The sequence below is a fragment of the Urocampus carinirostris genome, chromosome 13 (assembly GCF_059441175.1).
Source record: "Urocampus carinirostris isolate Australia breed hairy pipefish chromosome 13, RoL_Ucar_1.0, whole genome shotgun sequence".
NCBI lineage: Eukaryota > Metazoa > Chordata > Actinopteri > Syngnathiformes > Syngnathidae > Urocampus > Urocampus carinirostris.
In genome coordinates, this window is record NC_142361.1 from 21,178,236 (window position 1) to 21,196,936 (window position 18,701).

General features: G+C 38.3%; 2 protein-coding genes across 2 annotated transcripts in view; one reads left to right on the plus strand and one right to left on the minus strand.

Moving 5' to 3' along the window:
- Nucleotides 1–4,329: 4,329 nt before the first annotated feature.
- On the minus strand, nucleotides 4,330–6,407 carry pcbd1 (pterin-4 alpha-carbinolamine dehydratase/dimerization cofactor of hepatocyte nuclear factor 1 alpha). The gene is made up of 4 exons (XM_088351416.1): nucleotides 6,290–6,407; nucleotides 4,798–4,929; nucleotides 4,644–4,724; nucleotides 4,330–4,562 (listed from the first exon to the last, which is right to left on the minus strand). The coding sequence occupies exons 1-4, from the start codon at nucleotides 6,290–6,292 to the stop codon at nucleotides 4,470–4,472; spliced, it is 309 nt and encodes a 102-aa protein (XP_088207542.1). The 5' UTR covers nucleotides 6,293–6,407; the 3' UTR covers nucleotides 4,330–4,469.
- A 2,606-nt stretch (nucleotides 6,408–9,013) lies between these two features.
- LOC148354047 (heparan-alpha-glucosaminide N-acetyltransferase) overlaps nucleotides 9,014–18,701 on the plus strand; it is a 55,743-nt gene continuing 46,055 nt past the window's right edge. Inside the window, exons 1-4 of the mRNA XM_088351427.1 lie at nucleotides 9,014–9,095; nucleotides 9,448–9,542; nucleotides 10,728–10,849; nucleotides 13,220–13,338. Of these exons, the coding sequence (XP_088207553.1) occupies nucleotides 9,014–9,095; nucleotides 9,448–9,542; nucleotides 10,728–10,849; nucleotides 13,220–13,338 (418 nt within the window). The remainder of the gene's footprint in view (nucleotides 9,096–9,447; nucleotides 9,543–10,727; nucleotides 10,850–13,219; nucleotides 13,339–18,701) is intronic.

The following is an 18,701-nucleotide window of genomic DNA, read 5'->3' on the forward strand; positions in this document are numbered from 1 at the left end:
TAAGTGTGCCGTTTTCAATAAAGCACATCAACTGTGATTTGATTTTGCCTTTTTTGTTTGTGTGTGTTGGGAAAAAGGAGAAACTTTATTATTACATACCGTCCGTATATAGTGCGGACGGCAATGGGTTAAAAAAAAAAATTTGGAGATGGACCGGGCGAAGAGGAGGAAAAAAGTATAATGTTGATTCTTTGCATCTGTCAGTACAGTCTTGAATCCTATACCTCAGCATTACACATAGAAAAGCAATGGGACATGGGATCGGCACAAAACGGATTTTTAATAGTTCTTCTTTATCTACCATTGTAGACCCTTTGCATACACGTGACGACACCATGACGGATGGTAGTAGCCCGTAGTAAACAGTGGACGAGGCCAGTAAACGGACAACAAAAAAACAGCTGTACCATTCTTCACTATTGACAATGACTGGTCAAACAAATATCATGCAGCTGTCAGATGAGGTACCTCACCTTGTCGGAAAGCACAAAGGGCGCTATTACAAGAAAGCGAGGATAGCATTAGCCATGCTAGCTACCAAGCCATACAGTCTTCCTCTTGACATATTCAGATTCAGATCTACTTTATTGTCATTCTAATACACGTGTATACAGAACGAAATGTCGATACATCTGACCCGCACAGTTTCCTTGAATGTACAGATATAAATAAAATGTTGTATTGAGTTGTAGTATTGAGTGCTGATAATATACTAAATAATTATGGCTATGTATAGTATTTTACAGTAGCGCAAATAGTACACATCTAAACCGTCCAGTCTGCCTGACTTCAGTCCACACAATCTGTATCACTATATCGGGGGTCGGCAACCTATGGCACGCGTGCAGTGGCTCCTCGAGCGAAAAGATTGAGCTCTCTCCAGCCAGCGTGGACAGATGACTGGGGCGTTTTGCAAAAAATGACTGTGCTGTTTTGTGCATTATGCCCCGAGAGCGTTGTACCATGCGCATCAAGTGTTAAACGTCATTACGAGACGAAACATTAACATGAATTCAAGGCGGAGACATTAAAACGTGCTGTGTCCAGATACGGCAAACAAACACAAACTCTAAAAACCTTTGTTGCTGCTAAAAACACCACCACTGAAGCTATCTAACAAATTGCTCACTGAATAGAAAAGGACGGAAAACCATTTACCGATGGTGAATATTTTAAAGAAACGTGCGTGTGTGCGCCCGCGTGCCCTCTGCAATGCTGCTGTTATTTCAAGTTTTGATATTTTCTGTAACAAGATATCATTGAAGAATGGTATAGTAGCTGACCATATTACTTGTTTTTTGATTGTAGTTTATAGTTGATGAAGAATGGTTGATTCTGGTTAATTCTTGTGGTAAAAAGTTGAAGTCAGAATAGCTACAGGCCTTTCCACATGTTGCTCACATCCATTTTTTTAGTTTATTGATGAACAAGAATAGTGGAAGATAAATAGGTCAGTTATGCCAGTGTGCTGCTGGAATTTTATCTTTCCAAAAATGTATTCAGTATTTTTGCACTCTTTAGATGAGGAACTGTAATAGTCATCCATATCAGTAGGTGGCAGTAGATTTTTATATACTAATTATCTGCTTTAACTTAATTTGTTTAACAAAGCCGTTTAAGATTGTACTGTAAAAAAATAAAAACAAAGCACATCATTCTTTTTTACATTAAGTATTATTTTCTTCTTTTAATATACTAATTATCTGCTTATGAGGTAGTACAGTGAAATATTTGACATAACTTCATTTTCAAATATTTTCGACAGACTGTGTGCCACGGAACTTTTTTTATAAATAAAAGTGTACCTTGGTTCAAAAAGGGTTGAAAAACATGGAGTTATACGATTAAAATGTCTATCTTGTATATTTGGACTGGTGTAAAATAAGAGCTCTGTTTGATATAAAATAAATATTGTGCAAGTCATTAATCTTGGTGTGGCACACTGATTTACTAGGAAATTTGAAAGTGGCACTCCGCACCAAAAATGTTGCTGACCCCTGCTCTATATCATAGAGTATCTCCATACAACGGTGCGGAACTAAGCTTATAAAAGTCTGGATCCTTATTAGTTCGTCATCGCTTGTACGCGTTACTGTGCTTAGTTTTGCAAAAACTTCACCTCCAGGGTAAAATTACCCCCTCGTGCAAATGTTACTAAAATTACAAAATTTGGGGGGAATGTAATAGAACAGTGAAGCACGGTGTATTTTCACCTTGTATTGGAATTAATCCCTTTTGAGAATGCTAAAAATATTTACTTTGTTAAAATGACGTTTTCTCTTCAGTTAATAATTTGGCAGTTCATTTCGGTGTGATAAGCGTTATGGTAGAGCGCATAACAGTTTTCAGGACATGAGATATTCAGAAAATTACAGTTCTGAATCCCTGGGTAATCAAAAAAAAAAATCAGCTCATGGAATAAGAAATGACAATGGTAAGACACTAACGTAGCTAGTTGGCACCAGCTGACCTATTCTATTGAGTGTCTTTGACGTGGCTCGTGCCTACTTTAACATAAAATTGCTTGGAAATGGATATAAAAGTACTTTGTAAAAAATATTCGCTGCAAATACAAGAATTGAGGGCTGCTAGCCTGCCGGTGTTGTGCCTCCTTCTATTTGACTGCAGATAAACATTGCAGTCTTCTGTCTTCATCAAAAGGGCTATAATTCTAAATTCAGCTTAGAAGTCGCTCTGGATTTTATCACCATAATAAAAATGGGGGATATATTCTTCTGTCGTGGTTTTTGGTATTTGTTTCAACTCAACTGCCATCCGCTATGGCTCCCATTCTCCCAGCGATGGCAACGTGACAACACGGGTCAATATGTAGTCATTATTTTTACCATTTTTGTTTGGCGGGCCTGATAAATAACCCTGACGGCTGTAGTTTGCTCACCACTGGTATATACCGTATATTCCGGACTATAAAGACGTCATCCACTCCGCTGTTGCTAAACTACAGCACAGCACCCCGAGGCCATCCTGATAATCTGTTAATAAACAACCAAAGGATACTGCTGGAAGTGTGAATTTCCTCACGGGGATGAATAAAGTATCCATCCATCTATCTATAAAGTGCATCTAAAACCCAAATAAATCTTTTGTCCCGTGCAATTTTATAATCAGGTGTGCCTTATAGTCGGGAAAATAAAGTTAAGAAAGAATGAAATACAGTCTGTAGAACACTTTTGGTTTAAAGGGGCAATCATTTGCAACCAAAGATAACTGCTCCACTCATACACATTTAACAAACTGGAGCAAAATGTAATGGACACAATTCCAGTTTTAATTACAGGTATACATTTGATCAGTTTATTCTGTTATTATATTGGACACCTGTAAATGCGATTTTATAGAACGCCAGGTCATCATTTTGACTATTACATCATTATCACTATCGACGAATCATGTTGCTGTACCACACTATTTAGGGTAGATCTGATTTCATCGAGGTGATGTCATAAGAAAAGGCTCAGAGTAGGGCCTTTAGAACAGGTTGGGCTTTCTTATCTGAAAGCTTCTATATGCGTACTCTTTGCAAGTTCAAAGGCAGAATGTCACACTTTCACTTTACCTCCAGAAACCTTGTTAGAATATGATATGGTGAAATTGTGAATGTGTTTGATTGCTGTTAAAAGTGTTGATAAAAATTGTTCAAAACTCATTGTTAGAATATGATATAATGAAATTGTAAATGTGTTTAATTTCTGTTAAAAGTGTCAATAAAATTGTTCAAACCAAAAATCAAAATCAATTGATGTCTTCTCTCTTTATTTTGAATTTCTTTTAAAACTTAATATTCTTCTTATTCTTCCTGCTGCTGTTATGGACTTTTTGGACTATTTTACAGGCTTGATGTGTCGTTGCTGTCATTCACTTTCTGGACAAATTTCAACATGTTTCCTACTTTTTTCTTTTATTGATGTTTACTATGTTTTGTGTACTGTTACCCAATGCTAAATCCTTGCACACTGGTCCTCCTGGAAGGGGGATTACCACATGTGAGACCCCTTCTCACTGTTTGTTTTTCCTCGTGCTGAGGTTTTGAATTTTGCCTTCTCCGCATGTTGGTTTAAGATCAGGGGATCTTCTCGTCGGCTCCAGAGCAGGGGAATGTATAATAATATTCTGAAAAATAGTCTGTGTAATATAGTGTGAAGCCCTTTGAGACTCTTTGTGATTTAGGGCTATACAAATAAAAATGACTTGACTTGACTTGGAATTGTGGTTCCGTGCAGTCCTTTGAGACATCTTGTGATGAAGGCCTATACAAACAAATGTGACTTGACTGAAAACCTGCACATTGCGCAATGATGAAACATCCAATACATCTTTGCAAAAACATGTTTTACACTTTACAAGATACAATGATATTGAACATGTTTGAGCATAACATAAAAACATATCTTTTGGCTATCATAGGCACACAGTACAATAAATGTAAGTAGAGCTGCATCTGGTTGGCGTCACATTAAGGAGGCTTGGTCAATAAAGGTGGCCAAGGTGATGTCTCGCTGCGAGAGCCCCCCACAATCGTGCGTGCTTAGTGTGATCTGCACCTAGGGTGGTTAAGATTGTCATCAAAAGTTCCATATTTTTTAAATGATTGTGTACACTTTATACATAGGAGTTCATGATACCTTATTGTAAACATTAAACCATTCAGGATGATGATCCATCTTCTCTGCTTGTAGTGCTACTCTGGACATGAAACCAAAGGCCTAAGAGGGAAAATATTGATTTCATTTGTAATTTCACTGTGTAATGTTCTTATTGATTTTGATAGATATGAACCTGGTTAAAATCTTTAAAGAGAAACTCTTTGTAGATGGCGTCGCGTCCCACCACCTCCACCCATTGGGCGCCTTGCAACAGTGGTAGAAGGTGAGCTCTCTCCTCTTCAGTCAAACACTGGATTTTAGCAGCCTGAGATGACACAAATGAGAGAGGGGGGCAGTTACAGCAACACAATCTGTGATTGGCTGGGGAGAAAATCCCATCTGTAAACAATGAGAAGCTACATTCTTTGCTTTTCAATGACTTGCCTTTTTAACAGTCTGTTTTAAAGCAGAGGGGATTTTTTCCCTTTACCCGTTTGGCACATGACATGGAATGACATGCAATAAGCACCGGGCACCTTTTGGACGTTAGCTTTTGGGCAAAATCATTTCTGGTCTATTTCAAACAAGATTTAGTCCTAAAATAAAAGACCAAAATGGGGTTCATCCAACCTGGATGTAATATAATCCTAAAGAACTCATGTGTTTTTACCCTGCCTAATTTTTTGCACTAAACAAAAAAGGGACATCTTAAGGCCAAATAATATGCAATGTCCCTTTTAAAATTAGCCTGTAATTTATATATGTAAATCAGACTGTGCCCTTATATAAGGCAGATGTTTTAGAGTAGTTTGAAGAGTCATTTTTACTCTATTCTAATCATTACAAACTGATAATAACAACATAGTAAAAACGAGGTAAATTGCTATTTTAGACATGCATATTAAACCGGTGGCCCTTTGTGCTACTTGGTGATAAAAATGTAGCCTTTGGCTTCAGAGAGATTGGGTGACCTGTGATGGATCATTGTGATTTTCAAGTACATTTGAATTCTAACAAGCATGAGCAACCATTGACAGGATTACTGTCTCTGAATTTCTTTCTGTGTTATTTTTTATTTAATTGGCCTGTATTTTATATATGTAAGTCAGTGACTCAGTACCTTGTACAAGTCAGACCAGTAATCTACTAAGCTTATTTTGACCCTCATAATTACAACCCTGTAATGCATATCAAACTAGTAGCCCTTTGTGCTAATCAGTAACAGAAAAAGTAGCTCTCAGGCTCCTGAACGCTGGTGTCCTCTACTGTAGTACATTTTATGGTTGGGTAAAGTCACATGCTCATTTTCTGTTAGTACATCGTGATATGCAACAAAGCACTCCCGATTTCTCCATGCTGGAGTACATTTTAATTGCCGGAGAAGGAAAAGATTCAATATGTCCTGTCCCTAAGCAGGGCAATGACATCAACAGGTATCATAGCAACCGACGCTGTTATCTGCTGATCAGTGACAGCAGCAAACAATACCCACAATTAAGCCTCGCCTACTCTAGCACTATTGTCATGCATGAAACTTGCATAAGCACAAAACATGCAGTGAAAATGTCTTAAAGAGCTGAAACAGATCAATGCTAAAAGTGTTATTTCCATTTTGCATGTGAATTTAGTAAATCTAGTTAGAGGTAACAGTTACAACATGTGAGTGTCGGAGGTTGTTTACTCACCATGTTTGCAGAGCAGCCTCATGCACAGAAAGGCTACAGCTTCTTTATGTGTTCCAACAACTGGACTGAATCAACAGATGAGCTACACTAAAGGTCCCTTTAGCTGTCCTGGTTGAAGCCTGATCAGAAATGCAACTGTCAACATCGGTTCAATGATTAACATTTGAAGCTGAACTCGTGCTTCGCTTCAGGCCATTGTAGCGTAAAAACAAGTCTCAAGGACCTAAGCATTCTTAATGACAGTCTATTGCGATAGGTCACTCTGTAGTAAAATGCGCCCTGCAAATTCCTGACCGATAGGAGGTCATGTCAAAGGTCCATGAGCTTCTCCTTTGAGGACTCTCTCATGAACTCAGCGAGCGCCCGGGGAAATGAAGCGATTAATGAAATTTTACGAGGGACAGGATGTGACAAATGGCCGGCTTTTAATACTAGACTTGAGCTGGAAACGAGAACTGCGCTTCAGTTTATTTTGCCACCAAGGAACAGTGTTGTGCTGAAAACAGTAATAAGTTAGAATTACTTTATTGGAAAAGTGATTCAGTTAGGCCTCTGATTCACGTTCACAGATCCCTTAAACGCATGGGTCTTCGTGGGACCACTGAAATAAGCAACTCTGGACAGCCTTCTCCACTAATGACAGCCTGTTCTTGGGTCGTGACAAAGTTGGCACCAGTCGATTTCTTAATGTTCTTTTTCGGTCTTCCTCTCCTCTTGCCCCTTTGGACTGTGCCCTGGAGAATTATCTTGGCCAGTCCTGAGGATCTTGTGACTATACACTTTAACTATTCCACTGAAGTTTCTGTCCGCGCACAGATGACAACAGTCCTTCGTAGGGTCCAAAGTGCCCTTGGATGGTGTTGTGCACCATTTCGTTTTTCATATGGGCTACGTAGCTGATGCTTTCAAGTTTCCTATAGCATCGCATCTCCATGGCCTGGACTCTCTTTTGCAGTTTTGCCGTAAGAGTCAATGTCTTGCAAGCGTGGAGGAAGATGAAAGTAACCAGCTCTTGCATGACTCCAATCTTTGATTTAACTGCTATGTTCTTGTCCCTCCAAAGGGGTTTAAGTCTGTCAAGTGCGGCTGTGGTTTGACCTATCCTGGCCATGATTTTTTTGGCTGACCCCTCTTCTGATATGACAATTCCAAGATATTTAAACTTAGTAAGGGGTTTAAGATCTTGGTGGTTGATGGTAATGTTTGTGGTGATACTTTGTGGGTTATTGATCATTCATTTTGCTTTTCCTGTGCTGATTTCCTTACCATACTGGGAGCCCCAGGGCTGCGAGTTTGACACCCCTCTTCTAGAAGAAAACTAATGCCACAGTGCTTTCGCCTCTCGTGGTCCAAGATTGAGGCAATGGAGGGAGAGCTGAGATGTAATTACCTGAATCAATGGATCCATCCTTAATAAAACACTACTAACAGTGCACAATTATGTAATGTTTACACCCCTCACAAGACTGTTCTGATTTCGTTAAATAAATTAGCGCCAGTTTCTTTAAAAAAAACGACAGAATGATGTCTTTTTCCTGCTCCCCTTCTGGGACTAACTATGACAAAATACATGAATTTTATTTGAAAAAAAGACGAATGGTTTGTGTATACATGTGCTTGAGTGTTTGTAAAAGAGAAACTAGATTCTTTTTAAAGTTTTGCTTTTCTAGATTTGCATCACTATGCGTTTGAAATGACACCCTAATATCAAAAATTGACTTAAAGTGACACTGTATAATATTGTGCAACGGAAAACAAATGCTACAAAGCGCAAGGAAGAATTCAAACCATGGAGATTCAAAGTGAGCAAACGGCACAATTTTCTTCTCGTTTTTATCCAAGCCTTTAACAGAGTTTTTTTGTTATTTGGGGTACCCATACCAACAAGATGGCGGAGGTTCAAAACAGCTCCCTCTAATTGAGCCTCGTGTTGTGTAAAATAAACACATTTCCTGACCTACAAGTTGTATTTTAAAGCATGTTTATTCAATAGTTGATGCTTTTTTGCTTATTATTCAAATCAATATCGTCTTTTAAATAATGATGTTTTTGTACCACAGGAAGGCACCAAATATTACACAAAAAGTACCATAATTTCTGGAACCGCAACTTTTGTCATATTATTTCAATTCTGCAGCTTATGTAGAGGTGCGGCTAATGCGGCAATTTTTTCCTTTATTCTTTTTTGGCATTATAACTTGTGGTGCTCCTGTTTTTGGGTGTACTTGTGTTGCTGTGTTTCAGTGACATTCCACCAGCGTGTGTTTTTTTTAACCAACCTTGTTAGCGCTGTGTTACTTATGTTGCTGTGTCGTGGGGCCTTTTTCCCACCTGTGTTTGTTATTAAAACTTTGAAAACCTTTTTGTGTACCGTACCTCTTAATCACTATTTCATGTTTCAACGTGGGCACATGCGCTTACAGTCAAGTGCGGTTTATGTATGTACTAAAGGTTTTTCTTGAAAATGTATTGGGTGCGGCTTATAGTCAGATGCGGCTTAGAGTCCAGAAATTGTGCTATCTTTAAAGAATTGTTGACCGTTTTCAACAAAAACAGGGCAGTTTTACTCTTTTGTCTTTTTTTCCATTGAAAATGAAATCCCAACATCGCCAACCATTCAACAGCAACTCCGAAACCCACAGACAAGCTGCCCTTTGACCATTCTTTATTAGTTTGAGATCCGAGTTATAAAGATGAGCAGGGGAAGTGTTTTTGAGTGTCAACATGGATCAGCTCACCCTTGTGAAAGCTTGTCTGACTTTGTCTCTTTTCTTCGGCAGCCGCTGTAGCGCTCGCCATGCACCAGGTGAGTCAAGTGCTCCACAATTCAGCTTCTTATGCCGCACTCTTGAGATACTTACTGTTTTTTAGTAGTTTTAAAATACAGCACAGAAGGGCTTATATTCAACTGTTAAACCATATTGTTTTGTGTGTCGCGAACTCTTTAAAAAAACGTTAGCTTTTTCAATTTTTTTCCTTTACGACCTACTCTAAAATGGTCACTTTTCGAACAAAAACGGAACATGTGTAGTCAGTCCTCCATCTTTGTTGAGGATAATGGTGATGTTAAAGAAGATGGGACAGAATATATTTATGATGAACATAAACTGTCACGGGGAAGTTGTAAATCGGTTGTACTTGTTCTTGTCTCCATATAGTGCCCACTCTGAAAATGGACCAGGCTTTGCTAATATTTCGTAACCAGCTGCAACATGAAGTGGACATTTTCTACACTTCTGATTATTGCTATAAGGTAAATGACACCCCTGCTAAATGAAGTTATTTGTAACTCATTAGGCTAGGAAGGTTTAAGGTTGATCTATGGATGTCACAAATCTCCTCTGGTTTGCAAAGAGATGAGCGTCGTTAGTTATCCTCAAAGGGACACAGTGTAATATTTGACCTCTAAATGTCGCTGTACTGTGTAGTGCAACCAAAAACGAGTGCTGAAAAGCACAAGGTAGAATACAAACTACGGATATTCAAGGTGAAAATAATGAAATATGTTTGTTTTTACCACTGGGAGGCACTAAATAATACATAATGTCCCTTTAACCACGTTTATGTACAGTTCTTTTTTCAACGATTATTGGGAGGTCGCTGGTTCGCGCCTCGGCCGAGTCTTACCTAAGACTTATAACATTGGTAAAAATGGCGGCGCCCTCTGTTGGCTGCGGCTGCATCGGCTCGCTACAACGGGTCAGGTGTATCGACATTTCGTTCTGTGTACATTGTTACAAAGAATGACAATACAAAGGAAATTATTATTATTATTATTATTATTAAAGCCATAACAATAAGCTCTTTAAGGTAGGTTTCTGTTTCTCTGACAGCAAAATGCAGTGGCTATGAGGATCAAACTCAATGGAGTTAGCATCCCTGCATGCCTTGGCATGTCAGACAACAAGCATGATCTCGACGGGTGCTGTTCACCTTGCTAATACTAGCAAAAATGTATTAGTTGGGTTTTATTTAATTTGTTTATTTATTTCATTTTTTTCACAGATAATATGCTGGCGAACCCATTCTGTGATTTTAACAGACATAGTTTGAACAATGTCACTACCATACTTACAAATTGCATCAATTTCAATAAGTACTTGTCCTGACAATAGTGCAGTGGTTAACACATTGACTTAACATGTGAACAGTCCCCGGTTTGAGACTGGGCGGACACATATGTTGGCCTTGAGAGGGATGGGCCCCACCAGGCTGTATTTGCCCAAGACATACCACCGGAAATGGTGCCCCTATGACCCGAGTGGTTGAGAGATCCAACTAACCAACCAACCGAACCTGACAATAAAAGTATCGCTGTTACTACTGCAGTGGATGTGAAAAAACACCAAAACCGGTTCTCAGAAACTTATTTAGCAAACTCAACATGATGTTTCTATATCCTGTGTGATTTTCATGTTTATTTCCATTGTTTCCCCAGTGTTTGTACCAGAATTTGGTCCATGTGAAATCCAGCTACAAGAATGTCACGACAGTCATCAGCACCAAATTCACTTTGAGTATAAAGGTGAAATCCAACAAGACGAACGAGATTCTTTGCCGGTAAAATGTTTTTAAAAAATTGTTCTGATTTGTTTCCAGATTTTTTTAAAGAAAGTCTTTACTTTTTTCATGTCCATTTACATCATGGGATTTAAAATCAATTTGAGGTCAAGCAAGGTATAAAATCTGTCTACAAGCCTAGGGCCAGAATGATTTTATATACAAATTTTTAACATGACGCAGTTGGTCTTTTGATCCTAGTCAAACAATATATTTCAATAATATCAGAGAAATAAGGAAATATGTTCTTATGGCTCTGTCAGTACTATTTAAAATCTAACAGACACAAATGACAAATTTTTATTTTATGAGAATCCACATGACGTGTAGATTGAATGAAAGAAGCCAGTATTATTCAAGTACCATTAGATTTTTTTTTAAACAAAACGTTGGTTGAATTTGCTTTAAAGAAAAACGTTTTTATTGTTTACTCAACTGATTTTTTTTAATTACCTATTACTGCAAACATCTATTAATCTGAATCAACACTTTTTCAAGGAGAAGTAAAAGATTCCTGGTGTTTGACACAATGATGAATCAGGATCACCTCTGGGACCGTAGAAAACCTTGTTGAGGGCCGGATGTGGCCCGCGTGGCTTGATTTTGACATGGGAACTAGAAAAACTTTCGCATGTTGGGATGTGATAATTGCATTAATGGACACTGTGGTCCGATAGATTATTTACACTGCAAGGGGAGTATTTCGGACTGACTTTCTGTTGCTAAGGGATGTCTCCTTTTGAAACCACTACCTGAGTAGTTATTGATCAGAAGCCTGATGGGGGTTAATAAGAACTGACATTCAAATATTGATGACAGGGGATCATTAAGGCTGCACTGCCCCCTTTCCAACTAAAACCTTCCACAAAGATCGCATTTGTTATAAATAAAGTGTCAGGTCTGGCCTGAAGTCTGTGGTGATCCCCACCTGGGAATCTCCTGAAAAGAATTCATGCACGATGGGTCAGGTCAAGTGTCTCATTATTCCATTTTATTGTAAACCGCTCTGCTCTTGGACTCCTTTAGTCAATACTGAGGTTTCTAACCAGGCTACTGCTATTGATTTCCTTTCCTCTTTAAAAAAAACACTCCACGTGGTGGTGGAGGCCAGTATGTGGATCAATGTGAGCGCAACATTGCAGGATTTGGGGTTGAGAAACGGGAGTTACCAGAGGAATAATGCATGCGTTTACTGTTTATGAGCACTAGGTGGTTCTCCAGAGCTTTCATTGGCGTTCCATATGCAGAAGCGGAGGCAGGTCAGGAATAGAAAGGCCATCATGAATGCTACATGATCAGTTCGAAGAATTCCAGTTTTTCCCAAGAGACTGTTGAGGAGTCAACGTCGTAATACTGAATATGCTGTTGAATAACAACTTAGTGTCTTAATAAATAAAAATAGAATATCTGAAAATAGTGATAAAAGTAAACTATTAGTTGCTCAATCAAAATAAATGAATACAACAGTAGCAGTACCCAGGTTACCTCACAATTGTAACCGTGGACATAATATATAGCAGATAAGATGCAATGTTCCTCAATTAACATAAAAAAAAACACAAAATGTTTAAATGAGGCACACTCACGAGCGATAGTAATTGTCAATGTACACAAATCTTTAGAAATTAGCTAGCTAAAAGATGCAACAGGTTCTTTTAAAGCAAAGACTAAAACGTTCAAACACAGTTTCTTCCCCAGAAGCCTTGCAGCACTAAACAAGCGCAGAAGACCATAAAAAAACAAAACAGAAAATTTGCGTCATTACACTTTTTTCTGATGTACAATACATATGATTTAGGCCAATCTACAACTACTAACTAGACTATATTACCTATGTGAATGGGTAAGTGTATTGTCAAGTGCTTTAGAGGTCCTCGGTGATTGGTAAAGCGCTATGTAAATGAAGTCCATTTACCATTTCTTAAATTTCTTTGTTTTGTATTTGTATGTTTTAAGTCTTCAGTTACAGCACTGTGACACTACTGGACATTACATTAATCATATTAATGTAATGTACATTACTGTCACAGAAAATGAGAAGGCCTACTGTGATGAAGTTATTTATTTTCAGTAATGCAATTTTTAAAAAGTCATATATATGGACTCATAACAAATCAAATGAAATATGTATTTTATTGTTTTATTCTTGATGATTATGGAAAAGGCTAAATTCATATATATAAAATAATCCTAGTAGGCCCCAAAAAAAAATAAACACCACTTAATACACCACTACATCTGTTTTTTGTTTTATTTTGTTAATTCATAGTTGATATTGTTATTGTGTACTGTGCCTAAATAAAATGCCACAAGAAATAAAACTACTTTGAAAAATGAGCACCATATAACAATGACTTGTTTTAAATGCAGATGGACACAGACGTATGAGGAGGGCGGTCACTATTCGGTATGGATTCTGAGGTCAGGCAATACAAACAATGTCACCTGCATTCGTGTTGTGGACAGAAAACCTCATAACTCTCTCTTGCGTAAGTCTCCAAAAACACCATGCATTTCTCAAAGTCCTGCTCTGATATTTTTGTCCATCACTATCTGGGAGGTGGTGTCGTTTACCTCTGAAGCAACAAACCACTTTCTTATTCATGAAGTCAGCATACAGCCGCATCACTTGCTTTGTTCGCATTTAAAGGCCGGTATTTTCTTCCGTCTCCTGGGATATTCTGTTTATTGATCACATGAGACCTGCTTTGGCAAAAACGGCTAAAAAGGAAAGCTTTTGTGATTGTCTTAAAGGTTCAGACCTGTGCGTAGAGAACTGTGGGTAATACATTAGGGAGGGTGAGAGGATTAGGGCGTAATGGGATTTTGAAAGCGCCTTCGTCCATAATGTACATGCTACTTAACAATATTGCAGATTATGTTGTGGATCCGACTTTTAAGGCCGAGGAGCCATTATGCGAGTAGATATACGGTACCCCTCACGCTATGATGAGCTTCCATTAGCTACACACACGGACGATTATACAAACTCCCCACAGGGTACGCTCGGTTTAAATAATGGTCTGCTCAGCAGCTGATGCCATGCTGGGGAATTTGAAAGTTCAGCTCAGCGTCTCCCATTGATTGTCCGCACCGTGAGGTAATTTGTTAGGTGTGGTCTTCCTCAAAGAACGTGCACTGTTATACTAAGGACCGTGACAGCACCCGAACCACAACCTGGTGTTAAATAGCGATCCTTATTAAGTGTCAGGCTTACACAAATGCATCGATTAAGTTAATCTAGTTTTTCTGAAGGGTAGCTATTAATCTTGCGTTCAACCTGACAATAATAAGCTGAGCCTGATTGCTGCAAAGTATGATTCACTTCACATAGCTCAGAGCTTTATGATTTTTTGTTTTGAAGCGTACACCTAAGATGCCGGGACTTTCCAAAGCCACCTCTCTGTGTTTTGTAGTAATGGTAATTCAGGCTCTTTTTAATATGACTGGTCTGTCTTCAAGACCCAACATTGCACTGTTGATGTTTTTAGGCGATGGCAGTAAACTGGACGCAGGGTTGCTCAAAAAGAGGGATTGCATTTAAAAACGAAAGGAGGTACGAAGTGACAAAGAAACGTGGGTTCACAAAACAATGAAACGTCAAAACAAACCTCACAAAGTCCAGACCAAAAACAAATACGGAAGCTGGAAATGCAAAATGCAAGGAGCATAACTGGTGGTAGGAGACATAACCTCCCCAAAAACACAAAAAAAACATTTTCTTTTTTCACGGAGGCTGCAGCAATGGGGTGGCTGAAAGTCCCTGCCCCTAGCCGCTGAAGCGGGAAACCAGGGTGCGGCCGAGGGGCTTTCACCTCACCACCGGGACAGAAATCTGGGACGCCCCTGAGGGGCCGTCTCCTTGCCGTCAGAACAGGAAACCAATGCGCAGCCAAGGGTTTTGCTCTTTCTCTCTTTGACAGGAAACAATGGCGCGGCCGAGGGGCGTTCTCGCCACCAAGACAGGAACCAGCTGGTATCAGGCACCCTAATTACAAGCTATAACTCAAATCAAGAAAACATTTCTACTTATCAAACGTATTCAATGAAAGGAATTTGCAGTTTAAACCAAAGATAGTATAATATATCGTATTTTCCACACTATAAGGCGCAGTATATTACAAGGTGCACCCCCTCAAAATAATATTCTGTGATATATTTTTCATATAGGTATAAGGCACACTTGACAATAAGATGCATGGAAATAAAACTACAGTAAGAGCTAAGGTTGCATAAAAATATATACTTTTACATTAAAATAATTTATTTCATAGAACATAAATTATTATTTTGACATAAGGTTTAACCACTTAATTTTATTAATTCATTAGTAAATGTTTACTGTGCTGACCTCATTCTGAAGTATTCCTTTTATTGGCAGATAGACAGCTAGTAAAGTACATTCTAAATGTCTATTCGGACAATGCCATTGACCTTATAAGGTTGCCTAAAACAAAACAAAAAAACTAAGTACAAACAAGCCATATACAGAAATATTCTTTTACATAAACAAAAAATCTTCACTCAAGTACAGTAGTCATAATACGTTTCTTAACCCCGGACGATTTTTTTTCAAAGATACAACAAAAGAGGATCTGTAATGAGAATGATAACCACAAGAGGGCACACAAAGACCACTGTATATGTTTCTCAAAGGCAAAACAGTTACGGTTTGCAGTATCCATTATAGTAACTATACATTTTCACTGTATTTTTAGGACTATAGGGTGCACTACATTATAATATGCACTCTCAAATATCTGGCCAAATTGGGGTTTTCAAATACGCCGTATAATCTGAAAAATATGATATTCAGATTTTTAGAAAGCAAAATGACCAACAAAACTAAATTAATTGAACTAAATTAGCAGCTTTTTTTAAATAAAATCCTAAGCACTTCACTTCAGTGGCTTTGTCTTCACGGTGATAAAATCCAAATATTCTCCCTCTATTTGCATTTGGCCATGCCCAACATTTGTAAGCAACCATTATCTGTGTTTCTCTGAGGTTGTCAACTTTCATTTGCAGGGAATAATCAATATCTACTGTTAAAGAGTTTAGGTTAGTTCCAGTAGTCATAATTATAACAAGACTCACTAGTTAAAAACCACTGTTTTAGACAACCGTTTCATTTGACATGGCTCACTATGCACAAATGGCTTCTTTGTATTTGTTCTACCGGGCAGAAGGGTAACATGGTTTCGATGGCTTCGGTTTTTTTTCTCCGCTATGATGCACACACATACTTCCTCTGAGTGTGTTTGTTTTCTACTTTTATAGACCGCTTCAGGGCTGTAAAATGCATCCTTGACATTTGAATATTTGCAATTGTGATGCTTTTTATTTACAGGAGGCGCACGCAGCTGAACTAGCATTTTTTGAGCTTTTGGCCACTGTAAAATCACAATTCCTCACTGAAAACAGAGTTGATGTGGTTGTTTTCCCTCTGATCGCCCATCCAGCACATTTTTACACCCCAACCATCTAATGAAAACATATTTTGCATGTGTTTTGTATGTACAACTATCTGGACTCTTTATTCCACGTTTTTTTCAAAGCCATGGTCGTAATATTTATGGAATAATCAAGTTAGGTTCTTTATAAGTTTACAACCAACGCATCCTCAGCAAAATATTTTGCAGGTGACCTATAGTGAAATGGGACATACAGGATATGATTTTCTTTTATAAGACAGAAACAAATTAGAAAGCAGTTTATATCGTCCACAAAAAAGAATAACAAACATTGATTGAATTACTGAACAGTTTTATTGAAAAACTTAATATGAAGTACTCCGATATCAAACGTTTGGAACATTACTGTAATGAAACATATGTGTTCAAAAGTCTTCTCTTTGCATATTTAAAAGTTTCGACTCCATGTCTTATCATTGATTGCATCGCGGGTGCTTGGTCGGGGAGAGGAGTGGTTTTCATGAACAAGGCGTTGTTAGTTTTTGGAGGTTTGGAATTAAGTGGGGAAAGCAGGAACTGAGGCAGGGGGTTCTCAAATGATTAGCTGCTGAATTACCCGAACCCCTCTCTTTGAACAACCCTGCTTCCAGTTCTTACTCCCCTTACTTTGGTCAATCACCCCTAAAAGGGACTCCACCAAAATAACTTTCATTTTATAAAAAAAAATGCATCACCATTGGGTCAAAATTACTGCAGTATATTATCATCATTGTGAAAGGGCTAAAATCACAGGATATGTGTCCTTTAAATAATGAAATTAAGAATATATATTTTGTTTTGCCGTTTTAGTATAAGTGGCTCTTGTAGATTTAAGGTATCCAGGGAGTGTATTTCCCTGCAATTGTACAGTACTTTATTATGGAGCCCCTAAACATAGCATTTTGAGTAATATTCTGTTAAAAAGTCAAATTTTCCTAGCTTTTTTTTTTTTTATTCAGATAGCGCAGGCATTTTGGTCCATGCTGTCTGATAATAATGACGACATATTGGCCCAGAGCTGGGGTAATGATCAAGCATAGCTCACCAGTTATCTGAACTAGAGCCCCTGATTGGTCGCAAGTGTGACGTCATCTTTACTCACCAGGAAGTGTGAACATGGCCGCCCTTAAAAGTGGTTTAAGGACGGGGATTTCAAACTAATTTGATATTCCACTGACGTAATCAGACTGGCCTTTTTTTTATATCTGGCAGTCATAGAATAGATCATAAAGACTTTTTCCTTGTCATTGTTTATTCCCTGGCACATTACTCTGATAATGCTGCATTTGTGAAATATTGAGCGAAAAGAAGCAACCATCCAAAAGGGCTTCACTAGTCTTTAACTGAAATGAAATTACAGTAAAGCAGAGTAAATTGGGACTTGGGTAATGGGCATCACAACTTAACTTCTTTGTTGCGTTCTTCATGTTCTTAGAAGAATCGTAAACAGTGAAGTAACAATGGCAGCGTAAGATGGTTGCCTTCGGACTTAAATACATGCATCCATTATCTGCCTTGCTTGTCCTCTATCTGCACCACTTATCCTCAGTAGGGTCGGGGGTGCTGGAGCCCATCCCAGCCATCTTTGGACAGTGGGCAGAGGACACCGTGAACTTGTTGATAGTCAGTTGCACACATAGACGTATAACCATTGACTCGCTAATACACACCTAGGGACGATTTGGACCGGCCATTTAACCTGACATGCTTGTTTTTGAATTGCGGGAGGAAACTCCACACGGGGGAAGTTGTATCCTGAACTTCTGCACCGTGGGGCTGGGCGCTAACCACCCAGCCGCTGTGCCGCCATGATTTCAATACAATTTTATTCAAAATACGATTATCTGACATGTGAGGCGGTATATATTTTAAATTACTTTTTGCGGTAGCCTTTCCCTTTGGAATTGCTGCATCCAGAGACTGGAAAATATTTTGATAAATGAGAATGTTTTTTTTTTGTTTCGTGTTGGTAACTAGCAGAGTATATTTTGTTTTTATTTGAATTTTAAAAAATATTATTTCAATCTTGAATGCTCCTCATATTTCTCTATTCTACCCAAAGGTATTCCTTGCCTCTTGTATTACATTTCTTGTAAATGCTGTGTGGTAAATTTACCTAGAATGAGATCCATTAGGTCTTTGTCAATCTCTTGGGAATCACAATTGACACTGATTGACACAGAACAAACTCATGGGAATTGGGTGCATGGATTTATTTGTCCGGGTCAGAGGTTGGTCTCACCTAGGACCATTCCGAAAAAATAGTTCTCCCAAATACAGCATTTTTGGCTCAAAGAATCATTGAATTAAAATCTTACTTTTAAATTTTGTATTGATACCAGTGTGTTATAATTTTTGTCTGTGTCGTTGAAGATGTTAACATGCTCCTCTCTCTGTTG

What these genes read in the sequence shown, in the direction of transcription:
- pcbd1 (XM_088351416.1), bottom strand. An exon ending in TCTTTAAAGATTTTAACCAG is followed by an intron (nt 4,725 to 4,797) that starts GTTCATATCTAT and finishes TTTCCCTCTTAG; the next exon opens with GCCTTTGGTTTCATGTCCAG. An exon ending in GGTTTAATGTTTACAATAAG is followed by an intron (nt 4,563 to 4,643) that starts GTATCATGAACT and finishes TAACCACCCTAG; the next exon opens with GTGCAGATCACACTAAGCAC.